This window comes from Oreochromis aureus, linkage group 6, assembly GCF_013358895.1.
Source record: "Oreochromis aureus strain Israel breed Guangdong linkage group 6, ZZ_aureus, whole genome shotgun sequence".
Taxonomy (NCBI): Eukaryota; Metazoa; Chordata; class Actinopteri; order Cichliformes; family Cichlidae; genus Oreochromis; species Oreochromis aureus.
The window spans coordinates 20,151,579-20,165,396 of record NC_052947.1 but is presented as its reverse complement, the minus strand read 5'-3'; the positions used below and the strand labels follow the sequence as shown (position 1 = coordinate 20,165,396).

Below are 13,818 nucleotides of genomic sequence, written 5' to 3'. Positions count from 1 at the left end.
ATACAGCTGTGATGGCCGAGTGGTTAAGGCGTTGGACTCGAAATCCAATGGGGTTTCCCCGCGCAGGTTCAAATCCTGCTCACAGCGTCGCGTCCTCCTCTGGGTAGGTGAAGTATTGCAACGGTTCCCTTTAAGGTCATTTAAGAAATATAAATGCTATAATATTCTCAGTAAAAAATTAATTGAAAACTGTGCCGTTGATTCTCACACTTATGTAGCTTAAACCAGTTTAGCTATCGTGATTAAGCAGACGATTAATTTGTGATCTTCTTATGCTTGCTATGAAATCACGCGTGATTACGAGGAGAGTTAAGAACAGGTGGGCCACTAATTGACTCTCCCACGCTATTTGAGCGGACGTTTTTGCCCTGGTTGCTTTATTTCGTTTTAGCCTTTACAATGAATATGTGAAGTTTCTGAGAAAGATTTACATTTTATTTTTTTTGTTCTTGTTTCTCAAAGTGTACAAAACATGACAGTGAACAACAACCAGGTGAGTACAATCGAGGACTAGTCCCTTAGTCTTATACTTTTACCTAAACACCAAATGGTTTTTTTTTTATGCTCATTTGGCATTTAAACGCGAAAGAAATGAAAGCACTTCTTTCACCGTGGGTTGGATTTCGAGCTTGGCTTTCCGACTCTCTGCTGTCTCTTTTTGTAGAAAGCACCCAGTGCAGCTGCCAGGCTGGTGAATCTGCCTGTAGTTCGTGCGGCTTTTGCCAGACTATCGGTCTTGTACACGGGCACAAAATCCAGGCATCCCGGCCTGAAGTCTGCGTGTGAAGTGCTGGAGAGCAGCGTGACAGCTGTAGGCAGAGCAGCCTGTTACAGAGCGTCGCCTGTTATCGTTAAACTGGAGCCCCAGAGTAAGTAGCTACTGTTAGGACTCTTCCATAATGATGTGGGAAATGACATTAAATCAGCTGGTTTTCTCCAGCTTTCAACTACCTTAATCTGTACAGAAACTGGTGTAACCACCCAGATCCTTCTGCAATGCAAAGGGTTTTTATGAACATTTTAAAAACCTTTTCATTCGGATGTTCTCACACAACGAGCTGTCTAAACTCGGGATTGGAGTTGGAGAAGTTTTAAAACGCACTCACTGCCATTTTATTAAGTACTGCTATAGCCCATTTGCTTCAGGGTCCAAGGTGGTGTATGTCAGATACTCTTCTGCTGTTATTTTTTTTTTTTTTTTTTTGATTGTAACAAGTGGTTATTTGTGTTACTGTCCTGTGGCATTAACAAGGCATTTTCATCCAGAGTTGTCTCTTTTTTTCATTCACTGTTGTGTGGGGAAAATCCCAGTAGTTCAGCAGTTTCTGAAATACTCAGACCAGCCCATCAGGCACTTCCACCATGCCATATTGAAAATAATTTCAATCATCTTTTATTCTGGGTTTGAACTTCAGCCGATCGTACTGAAATGCCTACATGCTTGAATTTATTGTTTTGCTGCTATGTTGTGCTCATTACGTATTTGTCTACAAGCAGTCGAACAAGTTTGACCACACACATTGTGTAGACATGAAACTTGATGTTTTTTTATGTTTTGTTTTCGCTTTTCTTTTTTTTTTCTCTTGTTATTTCAGTTATTTGTATGTTCGAAATAAAATTTAAGTGAACCTGACACATTGTAGCATCAGGATAATGATGAGATTGAAAACACTTTTTTTTTTTTTTATTTATTTTTTTTTTTTTTATTGACCTTCAGGTCAAAGTTGTTGTTTGGATAAACACCAACACTATTCATGGGTATGTTTCAGTTTCCTTTGCAAATGATGTTGCCTGCAAGAGTCTCGACTGGCTGGAGGCTTCATTCTCTGTAATTCTGTCATCCACAGAGCAGGTAATATTTCCTTTCCTCGTTTAAGTCACAACAGTCCTGTAAAGTCTGGAATAATAGATAAAATATTTTATGTTGTGATTTAATTTTCTTCGCTCAGATTGTTATCCCTGCCAAAAACAAAATGAATGAGATTCAGGTTGGGATGAGCATTGCAGCCAATCGAACCATTGACTGGGTGATGAGCAGGATGAATGATGGCATTAACAGATCACCTCTGAAGAGGGTCGTTGGTGTGACAACTGTGGGACTGGACACAGCTCTGAGCTTGTCTGAGGCTCTGGTGGACCAAGTGCTTCCCCCGACGCAACAAGGTAACCTAAAATTCATTCATTAGCGTTCTGTGTGTGTGTGTGGGTTTTTTTTTTGTTGTTTTTTTTTTGTTTTTTTTGTGTGGGGGGGTTTTGTTTTTGCCATTTAGATTCCTTTCTTTTCTTCCTCAATCTCTAGAAGAAGCTCGCTTGATGGAAGGTTTTGAAGTGGTCACACACAGGGGCCGTTACCCTGAGCGACTGTGCTCACTCACCGCTAAAGTGTGTAGAAGACTCTACCGTGAAGCTGGGTCCAAGATTCAAGCTGTTCAGGTGTGCTGTGAGCAGTTCTTGATATGTTTAGCACAGAAAGTACACATAAAACATTAACCTAGTACCTCCCCCTCTGCATGCATGTTCTTACTTCCCACTGTCTCCAAAGTGCTTGCTCATAGGGGGGGTCATCTGATTGTTAGGTTTTTCTCTCCGTTATTGCAGGGCCTTTACCTTACAATATAAAGTGCCTTGAGGGGACTGTTATTGTGATGCGGCTCTGTACAAACTTGTTGAAATTTATGTTCTTTACTCAGCAGGTAATGAGGAGTTCACCTGGGCCTTCGGCTCTGGTTGAGAACTTGCAGACCAGCTGGCTGGCCCTGGTCTGGAGAGTCCAACGGCTGCCTCAGTACCTGCAGAATCAGGCGTTCTCTGGGTTTTTCTTCATCATTCAGATGTACAACTTAAACTCCTTGCCAACCCAGAAGAAGCAATCTAATCCAGGCAGAAGTTATCTTCGTACCTCTGTGCCTCAAAGGGGCGTAGCCCAGAAGGGGAGGGCTACCAAGAGGTCTGGATTTGAAAGCTAATGTAACGTTAAGCAATGTGTGCGTCATTGATGTCATGTACTTTAACTTTTTGATATGTGAGCTGAATTTGTCATCTTGTCTAAAATAAATATCTGAAGATTCACAGACTCTAATCTTGTCCTTTTAGTTGGATAGCTGCTCTGCAAACAATCACTTAGTGGCAGCTTCTCCAGTTGCTAAGCTTATAAATGACTCTGTTCTTGGCATTTAATGTGCTTATAAACTAAGGCACCTTAATGGGGCAGACTGAGACCATAATTAACTGGAGGACATCCTCCCAGAGCACTGTTCATACAAACCAGCTAACTACTGATTTTGCAAAGATGCTGGGAGGTAGTTGGATATATTTCTAATCTTTCCAACTTTCTTGCTGAATAAATACAATAAGAATAAAAGGAAGCTGAAGTTTGTTATTACGGTTGCACAGTTGGTCGCAATAGTCTTAATATATTCATGTAGTCTGTTATTTCTGCTGCTGCTCTGTTTGGTGACAGTCTGTGGGTTTCAGTAGGGATGCATCCATAGATTGGCACACCACTTTTTTTTTTTTTTTTTTTTTTTTTTTTTTTTTTTTTTTGCCCATTTCTGAAAATTCCAGCCATTTTTAGCCCGTTATAACACTCGCTGTCACTTCACGTATTTTCTCTTGTGCAAGATTTATATTTTAAAAAAAAAAAAGGAAAAGATGAAGTTGCCCAAAATATACTGAAGCTTCATGTTCTTTGTAGTTCTGATGATGTTCACCAAAATCTGCAAATGTGACTGTTTGGCAGTGTGTAACTTTTACTGATGGGCAAAGTGTTAGTTACTGTATTGAAACTTTCCTTCACATACACTGGATAAAACTAGACTCCATAGGAAGCATCAATTAAAATAAACTACACACTGAAAGTGATCGTGAACAACGATGATATTGTTGCAGACTGACCTGGTTCTTTACTGACACTTCTCAGCATTTGGCTGATTGTTTTTTTTTTTTTTTCTGTCCCTCTCTGCTACACATTTGCTGTTTCTCTGGTCTGCGTGTCTGATTATACCGCTTTCCTGTCGAGAGAGAGAGAGAGGCTACATGCCTGCTTATTTACTCGCCATGGAGACTGGAGAGGAAGTAGTCTGTGATGAGTCATGCCAGGCTCAGGTCTTTTGGGGTGTGGAGAACAGTGATGGCTTCTTCAGTCTTTTGTTTGTGTCAGCTGGACAGGTGGTAGCAAGGAGAGAGACAAAAAGCGGTTTTAATAGAGGGTGAAGAGGGCCAGCTCTCCCCCTACACCCATGGAGGAGGTGGGTGAGAGGAGGATGTTAGCCAAGCACATGTCCATTATGGACAGTACCTCCCACCCCCTGCATAAAACTGTAGAGGCTGGGAGCAGCTCCTTCAGCATTACTGTCCTTCATCCAGACTGTATGTATGTATTATCAGTCCCACTGAACTTTATGTGCACAGGGAAAAAAAAATCTTCCCCAGTGAGAGATTAATAAAGTCTACATCATATCGTAAGTGACGATTCCACACATGAACCAGTTTAATCATTAAAGAGGTTAAACTTTTCCTACCCAGCATGAAACAAAACATTACCGGCTGTAACATTACTTATTTTGATCCAGCTTCTTAAAACACAAGACAGCGTTGCAGACAGCCTAATTTGAATCCAGCCCCTACACACCTCCACCCTGTTTGCAGCCAGTCTGTAGTGGGGGTGGGGTATGAAGCACTCCACCATAGTTAGCCTGTGTCAGTGTAAACTTTACCCACAATCAATGAAGATTCAGCACTGACACACACACAGCAGATATTCTGAAAATATTCTGTTTATTCATTTGACATCCTTAAGTTTGGAATTATGTATTTTAAATGTCTAATCTTCCAGTGATTTAATTTGAGCTTTCAATATTCATTCAGATGTGTTCTAGCTCTAAATTTTCTTTTGTCATTAGACAGTTTTTCTTATGTAAATTTTTGAGATGTTCAGTATCTTGAATATCAGGGATTTGCAGACATTAAGATGTAGGTTCTTCAATGTGAGGAACATCAAACAATGATGAACTTTCAGCATGAAGTTCTTCATTGGGAAGAAGATCTGACATTGGCAGACTTGAAGGGGGCTTTAGGATCTTAGATATGTGGTTCTTTGCTACATCGGCAATTTTCTTGAGCAGCACTGGTGCAAAGTTTGCAATGTTGTTAAGTAGAATTTCTTAAGCATATTTCTCTCTGATTTTTGTCGGGATGCTCTGGACCATGTTGTCTCTGATGGAGCGGAAGAAGACAGCCTGACTTTCCATCGCTGTGAGAGTTTTGGAGACTCGATCCAAAGTGGCCTTGGTGACACTTTTTGGAGTATGCTCAAACTCTGGGAGGCCATGTTCAAGAGGGGACGAGGAGGAAGCTCCCAGAAGCCCTGCAGGATGCAGGGAACTACGTCTATCACCACTTCCTGTGCAGTGAGCAGTTTGGTGCTTTGTGGTTCCTACTGCTTCTCTTTAAGGATTTCAATGTAATCCTTCACCATTGGAGGAGTTTAGGTGTTCTATAGAGTAACGTTGTAAGAATTAGCTTTTAAATCTATTTAAAGCATCACAGAAATATTAAAACACTGTAGCTGGACTGTTATAAACTGTCAGATGTGAGTCAATTAAATTTAGGAGATATGGCCTCTGGAAATTTAAGGAACATCTGGGCTTAAAACTTTGTCCCTCATTTTATTAATGATGTTCACTGCCCATACCTGAAACAGAAAACACATTTACAGTGCAGTTTTGTTTAGAGGTTATGTGAACATAATGAAAAAATAAATCTCCAAATTACTATAAGTCTTGTGAGTTTTCTAGTCTTACCAGTTTCAGAAGAGGTTTGGCTTCTTCTTCTTCAAAATCTTCTAATTCAAACTCCCAAAGTCTTCAAATGAAAACAAAACAGGGGCTTCCTGTCAGCATTTGCACACATCACAGACTTTGATTTGTCACAGTAACTCAGTGCTGAGTGTCTCTTTGGTTTTCTCCGCCAAAAAAACTCTCAGATCTTCAGCAGTGATGTTTGATGGAATTAGATTTTCCCTCTGAAGCCCAAGGAACTCCATCATTGCAACCTAAAAATAAAAGGAGACATTTAATCACCACTCTCAGGTCCTCAAATTATCTGATATTTTAGGTCAGTTTTGGCTTGAATGGATCTGGGTCTTACCTGAGCCCGTAGGCAGGAAGATGCCAGCAGATCTTCACATGAGTGTGTTGAACAACACCTGTCAAAGAAACAAGTTACTCATTGTTACTTAAATTTATTCTTAGTGAGCTTTTAAAACTACATCAAATTCTTTAAACTGTTGAAATGCAGTAAAAACAAAAACTGTCACATACCCAGATGGGTTTGTAGATTCCTCTACTTGCTTCCATTGAAATGTTGTAGTTGTATCACAGTCGGGAACCGAAACTGTCAAATACTCTCCAACGATTGCGTAAGGTATATTATCTGCCTGCTTATCTCCATTTTCGCTCAGTATTATATTTGTTCTTCCTGGTCTGGACCTCAGGCAAGAACTGAGTCAGTTTTTTTAAGTTCTGGTACCGAAAGAGAACTAAGACAGCCACACCATCACCTGTATCTGACCATACACCGTTAATGATTTGTCTTCTCAGTGTTGCCATAATATTTTCAGTTGCAAAACAGAACTGTAGGCAGAAAATTCACTTTGGAAAATTCAATATTAAAGTCCCACATTAGGAAAGATTACTCCAAACAGTCTACAAAGGTTTTTTTCTGTCTACCAAAGTGCATATGACTGAAGAGATTTTTGTAACTTCACTTGCCCAAAAAACAAATAAAGAGATTAAACAAAAATTTATTGAATGACAGAATTACCAGAGCACCAAGGTTCACATCAGGGGCAATGGGGTCAGGAGTAAATTGGACTTAGTCACCGTCTGTGTGTGTGTGTGTGGGGGGGGGGGTCACAAAATGGCTTCCATGCAATAAATAAGTTCTAATAGTGACCAGCAGAAAACCACCACACTCACACTGAAAATGGGGTACACAAGATTTATTTTCCTCCAAAGCAACTAGTGGCAGAAGCCAGTTCTGTCCTGCTATCCAAGGCCCAAAGCCACCACGTTCAGAACTGTTAGTCTCGTCAGGGAGTGGGTTTCCACACCAGATCCTAGGACTTTCTCTCTCTTGAACCGTTTCCTCTCATTGGTTACCTCTTTTGTTTTAGCAGTTGCATTACAGCCATCAACTGGCTTGGAGTGTGGACCAGAATTTGCTCACACCAAATAAAAATAATAAAAATACCATTGCAGTACTCCATAATAGCAACCACTGATCTGTGGCTGTATCATGCACGACTGTAGGCTTCGTGTAGACCAAGTTCATTCATCAAACTTGAAAAAGTTGAAGTAGCAGCATGGTAAACTTCTCCCCACACTTGACATCTTGCTAAATCAAGGTAAGCCTTGATGGCCCCTAGTGTTTGATCTCCAGTGTTTCTACTTTTCTAAATTGTTTAGTACTTTCATATACTTTTGTTAATACTTCTGTGTAGTTTCCCTGACTACCTCTCATTAAGTCAGAAAAAAACAAAGCAGATATTTATACATTGGACTTCCATTTAGTCTAACTCAAGAGTTAAAACTCTTCAGGCCAGATTGTCCACCACTAACTAAAGTTTCTTGTTGCATCCACATGCGCTGACAAAAATCATCTAATGCATTACTTCATGGGCGGATATCTAGAAGAGAAAATAAATGACAACTGCACAACACTGTTTCAGCAAAACATGACTTTATTTGACTCCATTTTACTTCTGGCTGGACTCTGACTTGGATGTGGATGCCCTCAGAGAAGAAAGGCGGCGCCTCTTGGCAATCTGTTCCTGGCGCTTCTCCTTGGCCTCCTGTTTACAAGAACAAATGCGTGTCAGTCCAACAGTTGCCACATGTCCTACTTTATGTCTCTTTAACCTTTCACCATCATTTGCTCCTTGAATGTTTTTCAGAGGCAAACCATAATCTGAATTAACCATAAGCTGAATGCCATTACAGCTGAATCATGCAAGGCAAGTCAAAACTATACTGCTAAAACACACAATCCTATACTTTAAATTTCAACTGAATAAAGATTAAATCATAACTTAAAGTATATTTAAGGAAATTAATTACAATATGTTGTTAGACACAATGTAGTTGATGTAATACAGCTGCTCCAACACTAGTGGAAATATCGCACCTGCCAGAAATTATTTGTCACATTATCTTCATTGATCTAAACCACTAGAAAATTTTTTTAGTGTGCAGTCACACGACAAAAGCAGAGTCGTGTGATCTTTGATGCTGGTTAAGGATAATAAAGGCCTAGATTAACACATACCTTCATCCTCTTGGCCAGCAGCTTGGCGTACTCTGAGGCCTCCTCCTTGTTCTTCTGGGTGCGCTGTCTCTTCAGTGCGATGCGGCGGCGCTTGTGCTGCAGCACACGAGGAGTCACCAGTCTCTGGATCTTGGGAGCCTTAGTTCTGGGCTTCTTACCTACCAAAGCGAGAGGATTGATAGAGTCAGTACTGACACAGTTCAAGGTCAAATGTGGTAATGAGAAAGCAGCTTAATGTACCTAGTTTCTAAGTCTGTACACACAACTCGTACTGTAGTACCTCTAAGGAAGCACATTCCTTACTTTCCAATTCTACAAAAAACAGTAACTTTGATTTGTCTGCATGCCGGCACCCTGCATTAATCAAAGCCTTGCTGATGACTCATTACTAGGCAGAACACAATTCACACTAACTGAATGTTTTCAACACAGCACACCTGGGAGTTACCTGCAGTCTTCACTTCTGCTGAATCAAGTTTATTATCATAAAATTCATTTTTCAGCTTGTTCCTGATCCCAGCTCTTTACCCCAAATTTGAGTAACCATGGGAGCTCATCAACACGACTATATTTAACGGCACTCTCTTTAGTGATGAGTTTAAATTGGCTTTACTACAAACATCTTACAAGCACAGACATCACACAAACTGCAGAACAAACAAATGCTTAAACAAGGAAATAAATGTTTATTACTTCTTTACATGCACTGGTCAGAATTCATGCAGAAACTTCTACAACTCAGTTTTAGTCCGCCTCACACTTGTTACATACAACACATCTATCTTCTTCATCTCACTAAGGTTGTGTTTACATAATGCAGTCCTAAAAAACGTCTACAGATGCACTCACTGGCAGACGAGCGTCGAAGACCTGTTTTTGTAACTGTTACCTGCTCTTACACTTCAAAAAAGGAAAGAATTAAAAAGGACCTCTGTCGAGTTTGTCCAGAGTTAAACCAACTCTACAAGAGCCAAACTTGGAAAAGAAAGCACTTACACCTCCCTACATCCCGGAAAATTAAGCATTGTACTGACCACCTCAGCTAAACCCTACTCCCACCAATTTTAGTCAAAAGACATTTATGTAGGACCTTAAGCTCACTTTTAGTTTATTTTGAATGCTACAGTAATCGCAGATATAGATGTGTCGTTTGGATTTTCTGGAAAACTTGCAACATTAAACATGTGCTCCATGCTATCATTAGACTGGTCAACATTTACATATACAGTCAGCGTTATAGTGCCACCTGCTGCTCTGGCATGCTTCTGACAGCAGTTTACATCATAATTTTGTTTCCACATGGAGGGAAACATTTCTCAAAATGAAAAAGTGTCTTACCTTCTTTAGTCAGGGGTCTCCTCACAACATACTGCCTAACATCATCCTCCTTGGACAAGTTGAAGAGCTTGCGGATCTTGCTGGCCCTCTTGGGACCAAGGCGGCGAGGGACAGTGCTGTCGGTCAGCCCGGGAATGTCCTTCTCACCTGTGAGTTACAAAGATAAGGATGATCAATCAATCAGGTCTAAAGAATTCTTAAAAGTATTCCTAGCACCAACAGAGGATTGTAACAGTACTAAATACTACAAGTGTCAAATGGCTGAGCTTACTCTTCAGTGAACTGAAGAGAAAGCCTCACCAGTTCGGGCAGTGTTGAGGCATAAAATGCTCAAAGTATACACGTCAGTCTTATTTTCCCACCATGTACCAGGACTTGAGTGTCTTAGCAGTTACAGGAAGATATGAGGTTTTATCTAAATAAATTACAAATGATTTGTCCACCAACGCAGAAGAACAGAGACAGCAAACCCCATCAGTCAGATTATGGAAAACCTTCCTAGCCAAATTTAATGAAGCTTAGTGTAGCATTGGTGAAGAAACAACCCACTCAATTGAGTTACTTTAAAATGAGCATTGTAGTTTATGCATTTGTTTATTTTTGTCTTCTGAGCATCACACCAAACCAAAAGTTAACTTATGGACAGTTAAAGAGACTCAAATGGAGAAAGCTTACAATACTATATCTCTTATATCTCAGGAGCTTGGAAAGGAAGTGACAGGACTTCTTTATGTTTCACCTCTCATCCAAGAGGCTTCTAGTTCTTCATTTCAAGAAACCTCTTTAAGTCAAGTTGCTTTCTTTCCAAGCTTCCTAACCTTTAAAAATACTAGTTTCATTTTTACCATATTATTATGGCACCAGTTAAAACAATGGGAGAGCATTGCAGTTCAACCATCCACTGTTACTAGGACTGGTCGCATCTGGTGAGCAGCTCCACAGTTACTCTGGCAACACACACTGTCCCCCCTTAAGGAATACAGGAAAATCCAAAAGGGTCTGCTGGCGTGCCATCATGCATCCTTTACACGTGACTCCAAAGAGGTAATCAAGATAATGTGACATATAAAGCACATTACCTTTCTTGACGATGACCAAATTGAGAACGCTGAGGTTGGCATCAACGATGCAGCCACGCACAGACTTGCGCTTGCGCTCACCAGTCCTGCGGGGACGGTAGCAGGAGTGGCCCTTGCTGAGGAGCAGGCGCACACGACCGGTGGTCAGCACACCTTGCTTCATGGGGAAACCCTGCTTGTCGTTGCCTCCGCTGATGCGCACTACATAGCCCTGCAAAAGCATAGAGCAGTGTGTTGCTTCACATCCTTTCTAGCAAATATGCCAAGCCGATTAAGGTCAAATTCTCACTGACTACTCAGCAGCAAATACAACTAGACTTTTGGCAGGGTCATATCTAGCTTTTCTTTCCACATAATCACCCACATATAATCTAGCCTAACATATTCCAAGTTAACTGCGCTAAAAATTGAGGGAGCAAAGCTGTTTCAATCAGCCATTGTTATATGGGCTGGTTGCATTTGAAAGCAGCTCCACTGTTCCTCTGGCAACACGCTGTCCCCCCTTAACGACTATGGGTCAGTCAGAAAGGGTCTGCTGGTGTGCCACGCCACACATTTACCAAACATCACACAAAAACTCACCTTCCACTCATCTCCCAGAGGGTCAGCAGCCACCTCAGTGGCCATTCGCTTCTCATAGAAGGTACGCAGCTTTCGCTCATCATCAACTTCAAACAGCTTCTGGCAGCCAGTAGCGGGAAATGAGATGTTCAGCTGAAAAAGAGGCGCAATTACCATGTTACTGGATGTGCGTACAGGTCACCGCGAGTCAAGGTGCATTTGAATGTTGCTAAATGAGCTGCTAAAGCGTTCAATGATTTTGATGTCGTTAACCCCCCCCGCAAAAAACCCAAAAAACCCACCAACATTGCTAACGCGAAGCAGCGGTTACCGACATCGTAAGCTTGTCTGACGTGAGCTAATGTTTGAATCAGGGGGTGAGAAGATGGCTCGGGGGCCTGTTAGCTTCTCTGCCGGTTCAAAGCTCAGAAAACTCCGGCTTTAGCTTTTGACACAGCCGGATCAGTGGCTAACATTATCACAGTGCAGGGGAGAGGACATAAAGGTATAATAACGTTTCATTTGAGTAAAACTAGACTTAAACTGGACCCACATTTCGCTCAGAGTGCGGCCATGTTTCCACAGCGTTATCCAACAGGCTCGTCAGCTAGCTCTCATAATCATAATCAAAGCTCATCCTGAGCGGCCGAGCCACCATTCCTGCTTTAAACCAGCCCGCTTTAAAGTTCACATTGTCAGCTATCATCATATCGTAATATTTAACAAAAAGCGACAACACGAAGAGAAACACAGTTAAAGAAATACGATACCTTCATTTTGCCAAACCGACCCTCCGACGGTCCGCCACGGAAAAGAGACCGGATATCCGCCTCGTGGTCTCACATAGACCTGAAATGCTATCGCGATAACTGGTTCGCTGAAAAATTTAGGGTTATTAAAATGTTATACTAATAATTTATGTTATACAAGAATATATGTTATACTATTAAGTGTTGTTTAACCGTGTTCATTACCTAATCAAATAAATTAATTTAACAGAAGAATATATATATATGTATATAGATATATATAGATATATATTTATATTTATATAGAGAGAGATATATAGATATGAATATATGAATATATATGATATTATGAGCCTGTCTGTCACAAGGATTAATGAATATTGTATTCTTTGTAAATTCTGTGTCTTTCGTTGAGATTTTTTCAAACTGTATTAATCCTTGTGACAGTGGACGTATTGTGGATTTACAAAAATCTGCATATTGAGGGGATTATTATTGAGCCACGGAGCATGCGTCGGCCAGAGGGTGCCAGAGAGTGCATAAGGGGGTGAGATGTTAAGATAATTCCCATCCCAGTTGGGCAGGAGATACCTTCTTTGAATACTGGCCTAATCAGCTTCAAAATAAACAAACCGTCTCTTTGAAAAACACTTAGCCAGTTTGATAAAGGCTACCATAATTAACTGCTCACTTGTACAACACCCTTAGAAAAACACTGATAAAAAATAGCCATGCAGCTATGTTAGCTGAAGATGCAGCTTCTGAACAAAGTTCCTCCGTTTTTATTGTGAGATGACAGGCCTTTTTTACCCTCTACTGAAAACTTGATATTATCAATTAATACAACAAATGTGTGTGTGTTTTAAAGAGGTGCAATCTAAAGGCAAGTCAAGAAGTCAAGAAAATAAGGTAAATTAAAGCTGTTAATTGTTCCTATTTCTGGAATAGTGAGTTTAACTAAATATTATCACTACAATGTAAAAGACAGCTTTCTTTCACATGTATCGACCAGCATCAATCCATGTGAGTGTGCACAATAGCGGGGCTGTCCCACACAAAACTGAGTGGAAAGAGTAGACCAGAAGTGTCAAACATATTGTACAGAGGTTGGACAAGGCCTGCTAATTTACTCAGTCTGTCCCACTCATAGCTTTTTAAAATGTAAAAAATGTGAAGAGGAAGGACATACATTTTGGATTTGTAACTGTATTTAGATCAGTTTTAAAGTCTTACAAACCCACCTTTTACACCAAAGGCGGTAAGTAACAGATATGTCATTTTTGTTAGTTTTCTGTTATTTTATTTATTTAACAGGGACAACGCATATGAATGGACACTAGTAGATGAAAACATTACATGTTAGCAAAACGTCTAATTTCCAGGCACATTACATAAAATTTACACAAAACAAAAAACATACTGATATAGAAAATAAACAAAAACAAATAGCAAATCATGAAGACACTAGTTATTTTATTGTATTTTTTAGTTTCTTTTTGTTTTTCTTACTTGGGTCTACTTTTAAAGAACAATAAAACAGTGGATTTAGTTCAGTTTTGTGTTGAAGCTTGTTGCTGATAAAAACAAAACAGCTACAACTAAGTCTTTTTTCAAGAAAGTGATATAAAAAAAGAAAGCTCGATTAGTTTATGGAAGGGAAAAAGGCAGACATTTATTGTTGTTATTCATTATTCTCGAGAAAATCGAAATTTGGAGATATTAACCGTAATTCTGTTTTAGAGACAGCAAGAAAGAAAGAAAGAAAG

The 13,818-nt window shown here is 40.1% G+C and overlaps 2 protein-coding genes, 1 long non-coding RNA gene and 1 other non-coding gene across 5 annotated transcripts; 2 read left to right on the top strand and 2 right to left on the bottom strand.

Moving 5' to 3' along the window:
• The first annotated feature begins 5 nt into the window (after positions 1 to 5).
• trnas-cga lies at positions 6 to 87 on the top strand. Its single transcript has one exon. It is a non-coding gene; the product is annotated as a tRNA-Ser (tRNA).
• Positions 88 to 331: 244 nt separating this feature from the next.
• LOC116334493 (perilipin-2-like) lies at positions 332 to 3,071 on the top strand. 2 transcript variants are annotated; one of them, XM_031757924.2, is made up of 6 exons: positions 332 to 493; positions 665 to 869; positions 1,770 to 1,852; positions 1,950 to 2,163; positions 2,300 to 2,433; positions 2,694 to 3,071. In XM_031757924.2, exons 1-6 carry the CDS (start codon positions 473 to 475, stop codon positions 2,964 to 2,966), a joined length of 930 nt encoding a protein of 309 aa, XP_031613784.1. In that variant the 5' UTR covers positions 332 to 472; the 3' UTR covers positions 2,967 to 3,071. The 2 variants fall into 2 exon arrangements, with proteins under 2 accessions (XP_031613784.1, XP_031613783.1); XM_031757923.2 differs by having other exon boundaries at positions 2,691 to 3,071.
• Positions 3,072 to 4,598: 1,527 nt separating this feature from the next.
• Positions 4,599 to 6,510, bottom strand: LOC120440793. The gene is made up of 3 exons (XR_005613514.1): positions 6,148 to 6,510; positions 5,802 to 6,052; positions 4,599 to 5,692 (listed from the first exon to the last, which is right to left on the bottom strand). It is a non-coding gene; the product is annotated as an uncharacterized LOC120440793 (long non-coding RNA).
• Positions 6,511 to 7,723: 1,213 nt separating this feature from the next.
• rps6 (ribosomal protein S6) lies at positions 7,724 to 12,159 on the bottom strand. Its single transcript, XM_031757915.2, has 6 exons — positions 12,074 to 12,159; positions 11,325 to 11,456; positions 10,743 to 10,953; positions 9,664 to 9,810; positions 8,326 to 8,483; positions 7,724 to 7,852 (listed from the first exon to the last, which is right to left on the bottom strand). Exons 1-6 carry the CDS (start codon positions 12,077 to 12,079, stop codon positions 7,757 to 7,759), a joined length of 750 nt encoding a protein of 249 aa, XP_031613775.1. The 5' UTR covers positions 12,080 to 12,159; the 3' UTR covers positions 7,724 to 7,756.
• Positions 12,160 to 13,818: the final 1,659 nt, after the last annotated feature.

What these genes read in the sequence shown, in the direction of transcription:
- LOC116334493 (XM_031757923.2), top strand. Translation starts at nt 473, where the DNA reads ATGACAGTGAACAACAACCAG. An exon ending in GCTTCCCCCGACGCAACAAG is followed by an intron (nt 2,164 to 2,299) that starts GTAACCTAAAAT and finishes CTCAATCTCTAG; the next exon opens with AAGAAGCTCGCTTGATGGAA. An exon ending in CCAAGATTCAAGCTGTTCAG is followed by an intron (nt 2,434 to 2,690) that starts GTGTGCTGTGAG and finishes TTCTTTACTCAG; the next exon opens with CAGGTAATGAGGAGTTCACC.
- rps6 (XM_031757915.2), bottom strand. An exon ending in CTCTGGGAGATGAGTGGAAG is followed by an intron (nt 10,954 to 11,324) that starts GTGAGTTTTTGT and finishes ATGCTTTTGCAG; the next exon opens with GGCTATGTAGTGCGCATCAG. An exon ending in TTTGGTCATCGTCAAGAAAG is followed by an intron (nt 9,811 to 10,742) that starts GTAATGTGCTTT and finishes TGTAACTCACAG; the next exon opens with GTGAGAAGGACATTCCCGGG.